This window comes from Volvox carteri (assembly GCF_000143455.1).
Source record: "Volvox carteri f. nagariensis unplaced genomic scaffold VOLCAscaffold_54, whole genome shotgun sequence".
NCBI lineage: Eukaryota > Viridiplantae > Chlorophyta > Chlorophyceae > Chlamydomonadales > Volvocaceae > Volvox > Volvox carteri.
Genome location: NW_003307597.1, coordinates 694,395 through 699,071, shown reverse-complemented (window position 1 = coordinate 699,071; position 4,677 = coordinate 694,395). Strand labels below are relative to the sequence as shown.

Below are 4,677 nucleotides of genomic sequence, written 5' to 3'. Positions count from 1 at the left end.
AGCACCAGGAAGCCCAACATGACCAAAGTCAGAGTGTACACCAACCAGTCATCCTCCACGGGTTGCTTCTTTATATCAAGGGCGCCAAGCGGCCTGACCATTGTCAGCAGATTATTGGAGCATGGATTCCGCTGTCTTTTATCTAGTGAGATAAAGTGCCTGCATGGCTGAGCTGATGGACAAACAATGGTGCACTTCGATCACTCTCAACACTGTGCTTAGGATTCACAGGGACTGACGGAAAGACCTAGCACAAGCACACCGGGGCACACACAAGGGCGCCACCCTGCCGGTCTGACCATCATGTCCCAGGCTAGACAGAACACGAGCACGTCTCAACCCATTCATGGGCCAGCTGCACGGTGGCAACACCGCCAGCTCAGCGGGTTTGTGGTCATTCACCAGCCACAGCCAGGACTCCAGTCTCACCAGCCCCAAACGTTTGGGGTTAACCCCACCCTCTCACACTCAAACTACAAGCTGGCCGCTCACAGATGGAATCTGCCTGGCCACTGTGGAATGGCATCCGTGTGCATATTCAATGCTCAGGAGAGGTGGAATAGCCGACGGAGCTCCTTGTGGACATAAGCCAGGCTGTATGTCTCATTTTCCAGATCACCACCCTGAACATACCAGTGGAGGCGCGGGCTCCAGGTGCCAGCCTTGCCAGCCGCCCCAGCATGCACAGTGTTGCCATGCAGGAAAATGATCTGGCCAGGCTGTCCCCGCATCCTCATGACTGGGTGACTCGGGAGGTGCGACACGAACCTCAGGGCTGTCTCGTCCGGCAGGGTCAATGTGTTCGCCAGGGACAGGCCTGATGGCGTGCCACCCCGCCCCGCCCCCTGACCGCTGTGGGGGCTGGCCTCCCCACCTGCCGCACTGCTTCTGTCGGCTCTGCTTGCATCACCTGCTTCGGCATCATCTGCTGCTGCAGCAGCAGCTGCAGCAGCAGGCTCTGCCCGAGCAGCAAACGCCTGCACAGTGTGGTGGCTCCCTGGGCTCACCCACAGCTCGATGTCCTGCTCCAATGGCACGATTGCAACAAACGACATCCCTCTGCCAGGCTGCATGTCCACGTGCAGCGTCTGCCGACGAATGGGGGCTGTGCCGCCAGGGTTGTTGCCAAGGATCACACCAGGCTTGACCAGGTGCAAGCCAGGGATCCGCTCCACTATGTCTTGGATAACACCCTCCACGTAGGATGCTATGTTCGACAGGCTAGGCCCCGGCTGCACCTTGTCCAGCTTGACCATCATACGCCTCCCGGTTCCATTGCTGAGTCGGAGCCTGCCCTCATGGGTAAGCCGTGGTAGCCCTCCCTGCCGCGAGGGAAGGTCCCCACGCTGAAATATTGCTGCTGCCTTATCGCCTGACACGAGCTCAGTGGCGCTTGTGGGAACATCAGGAGTGATCAGAGAGGCGAGGTGGGGATCGTCTACTACCGCAAACCCCTCCTTGTCAAGCATCACCGGGACCATGTCTATCGTGTGCGTGAAAAGGTCTGTTTCGAGTACATGGCTGTCCTCTGGTTCCGGCTCAGATTCCACGTCCGAGTCTGATGATGACTGGATGGCCCGGTTCCTGGTGGGCCTTCGCCGATGGCGAGACTCCCGATAGGACACCACCGCACCAGCCATGCGGCGGATCTCTCGCTCAAGGTGTGCTTCATCATTGGGCAGCAGTCTCCTCCTCTCGTCTGCTGCTTGAGCAGCCGCCTCACCGCCACGGGCATCCTCAGGCGCCGGCGGTGGCAGCTGCACAGTAGCAGAGGCGCCCCCCTCCTGCAGGCCGCATTGCACGGAGTAATGCACAGGAGGCACGTTGGGTTCACCAGGCTGGTCAACGGGCAGTGTCATGCGGTGCACCCGTTGTGTGCTCTGTGGTGCACCCTCCCTCACACGGACCGCCCCGCCCCTCAGGCTCCACCCCCTCGTGCTGCTCCTGTGGAGTGTCATTTGGTGCACCCGTTGCATGCTCTGTGGTACACCGGTGTACCCTCAATTATGTAGACCGACCCCGCCCCTCAGGCTCCCCCACCTGCTGTCTTACCGTGCACGGAAACCGTGGGCTGGGCATGGCAGCTCGTCCTGCAGTCGACGGGGATGGCACAGCAGCCGCCTCACCGCCACGGGCGTCCTCCTCCTGCAGGCCGCGTCACACAGAGTGATGCACAGGAGGCATGACACGTTCGCCAGGTTGATCGACGGGCAGTATAAGCTTATATTGCTTTATATTACGTAACAAATAACAACTGGTATTAACATAATGTTGGCGCATAAATCACACATAAAATGATTTTGGCGCAGCTGCAGATTAACCGAAGTGTGGGTTTCCAGAAGACTTGCTTTGCACGTAAGGTAATTAGCTTGGTACACATTATACCGCCGTAATTTATTATGGACACGCATGGGATTGGTGCCTCAGCATGACGTACATACCCCTGCCGTGCCGTACAACTTTTGCCATACGCGCATTGACACACGCTTGCGTTGCCGTGTGTATGTATGTACGTAGCGAGTCGCTTGTTGGCTGATGACTTGTGCGCGCGCTAGCTAGCTAGCTAGCTAGCTCCTTATCACGAGCACGTATCAAACCTCTTATCGTTATATCTCCCGCCGCGCACTGCTGCCGCATCAGAGACGAAATGTGGCAACATCAGTTTGTACAAGGTGACTCCAAATGCTGTCGTCTGCTCCTCAGCATCACTCCTCGAAGCTCATTTGACGCAAGCGGCGGCCAACGATGTATGCACGCGCACGGAAACTTGCGTAGCTTTCCAAGCAGGGCCGACATTCGAGTACTATCGGCCGGAGGGGAGCGGAGTTGCACGTGCGCAGACATTAAGGTCTGCGAACATTACTGTATACAAGCACGGTGTATGCTTGTATGAGAAGGGTACGTATGGCATCTGTAGAACTTTTGGTCGTCTCTACTTTTTAGATCGTGCCTGAAGATGGAGATTAGGTGGAGGCCGCCGTCCATATTATTCTACTATACCAGCAGAGTGCGTGCGATCTGAAGACGGGCGACAAGTGGTTGGTTGCTTTGTTTAGAAAACAAATAACCATGTGCAAAATTGCACAAGCTTGATGAGGTTTGACACAGACCGATGGCTGGTGAAGAAGGAAAAATCTGGATGGGGCTTGCTTCCGTCTGCCGTGCGTGTTAACATGTTAGCAGCCGCAGGGGGTTACTCGCCATGCCTGGTTTATCAGCCGCCCAAGTGGGTGGGCTTCCCCGTCCCGTCCCGTCTAACGCAGCTTCGCGTGCTTCCTTGCGAAGAAAATGCGTTTCCTTGCAGGGACCAGAGCGATATGCGATCATCACCGCGCGTATTAGTGGGGGGTTAAAAATAAAATTTTTGGAAACATTTCTCGATTTGTGCGTGTCATCCTTGCGCACGGGCTATGCTAATCTATGCTAATATATGTACGCGTCGTCTTTGCAGGGACCAGATGTCCGCAGTTCTCCGGCTATGATGTTTACGTGGATTCACGTCATGCGGGTGATGATGACGGTGTTCGCGAATGGTCGACCAACACGACGGCGAACACGGAATGCGATCAGGACCGTGGGTGCTTTGCTTTCAGCACGCCGCCCGCTAATGGTGACGCGACATCGCCACCCCGGCTGCTGATGCAAACGGCAGCGGCGGTGAACATCAGCTACGCCTTGGGTTGGTGCTTGTTTATCAAGCAAGGTGAGCGCTAGCCTGCCTCCTTACCGGCCTGATGATGCAATTAATTATTATTATTATTACTATTACTATTATTACTATTATTATTATTACTATTATTATTATATTTATACGTATATTGACTTGCTGTGAAATACTGCGATCTAGGACGGCTCGGCTGATCTGTTATCACATGCGTGCAATATAGCAATATAGCAATATAGCAATATAGCAATATAGCAACCATATAGCAATAAAGCAATATAGCAATATAGCAATACAGCAACCATATAGCCACAATCACAACTTGCAGACTCAACATCATAACAATGACCGAACCGGGTTAACCCGGTCGGTCTATTTACCTTCAATAACTTTTCTGAGAACAAAGACATCAAAATGGCTCGCAACAGTTCAACGGATCAGGCCGCCGGTGTGACGGCGGAACGATCTGAAGCAACCATATCAATTTCCCTTCTTAGGGAAATTACGAAGATGGAGCAACCTTTTGGCAAACTTCGATCGCTGGCAATGAGAGCAATCTTTCAAGGAAACTACCTAGAGAACAGAAAGCAGGTAATAGACATTATGGCAGGACCGATTGGACACCGAATAGTGCAGACAGTACAACAGGAGCTAAAAGCTCCTTATGTTTTCGTCGGAGAACCGGTCGCTTGGGAAGCTCGCAACGACGAAGGAGTCGTTGGACAGATCAACGTCTACGTACCGGAGGAGTGGATTACGCCCGTAAAAAACTTAGCGGACCATTGCGGACGAATCAATCTAGCAGATCTCCATCTAGGAGATTACCACATTCAAGATCTTGTAGTAGACATAGTGGGGGCATCTGCCCAATACTTCAGACTGACAGGATTACCTCCGGCATTTCCTCAGAAATGCCTATTCTGGCTTATTGCGGAAGCCTACGGCTTTGACGTAGATGAATATGGAAAGAAATGGGGGATAGTCGAGGCTAATCTCACTACAGCCGTGGTGTG

General features: G+C 53.7%; 2 protein-coding genes across 2 annotated transcripts; one reads left to right on the top strand and one right to left on the bottom strand.

Moving 5' to 3' along the window:
* Positions 1-545: 545 nt before the first annotated feature.
* VOLCADRAFT_106950 (uncharacterized protein) lies at positions 546-1,958 on the bottom strand (the record flags this gene model as incomplete). The annotated part of the gene is made up of 1 exon (XM_002955691.1): positions 546-1,958. One exon carries the CDS (start codon positions 1,956-1,958, stop codon positions 546-548), a length of 1,413 nt encoding a protein of 470 aa, XP_002955737.1.
* Positions 1,959-2,294: 336 nt separating this feature from the next.
* VOLCADRAFT_96707 (uncharacterized protein) lies at positions 2,295-3,714 on the top strand (the record flags this gene model as incomplete). Its single annotated transcript, XM_002955749.1, has 3 exons — positions 2,295-2,355; positions 2,704-2,898; positions 3,452-3,714. 3 exons carry the CDS (start codon positions 2,295-2,297, stop codon positions 3,712-3,714), a joined length of 519 nt encoding a protein of 172 aa, XP_002955795.1.
* Between the last annotated feature and the right edge of the window lie 963 nt (positions 3,715-4,677).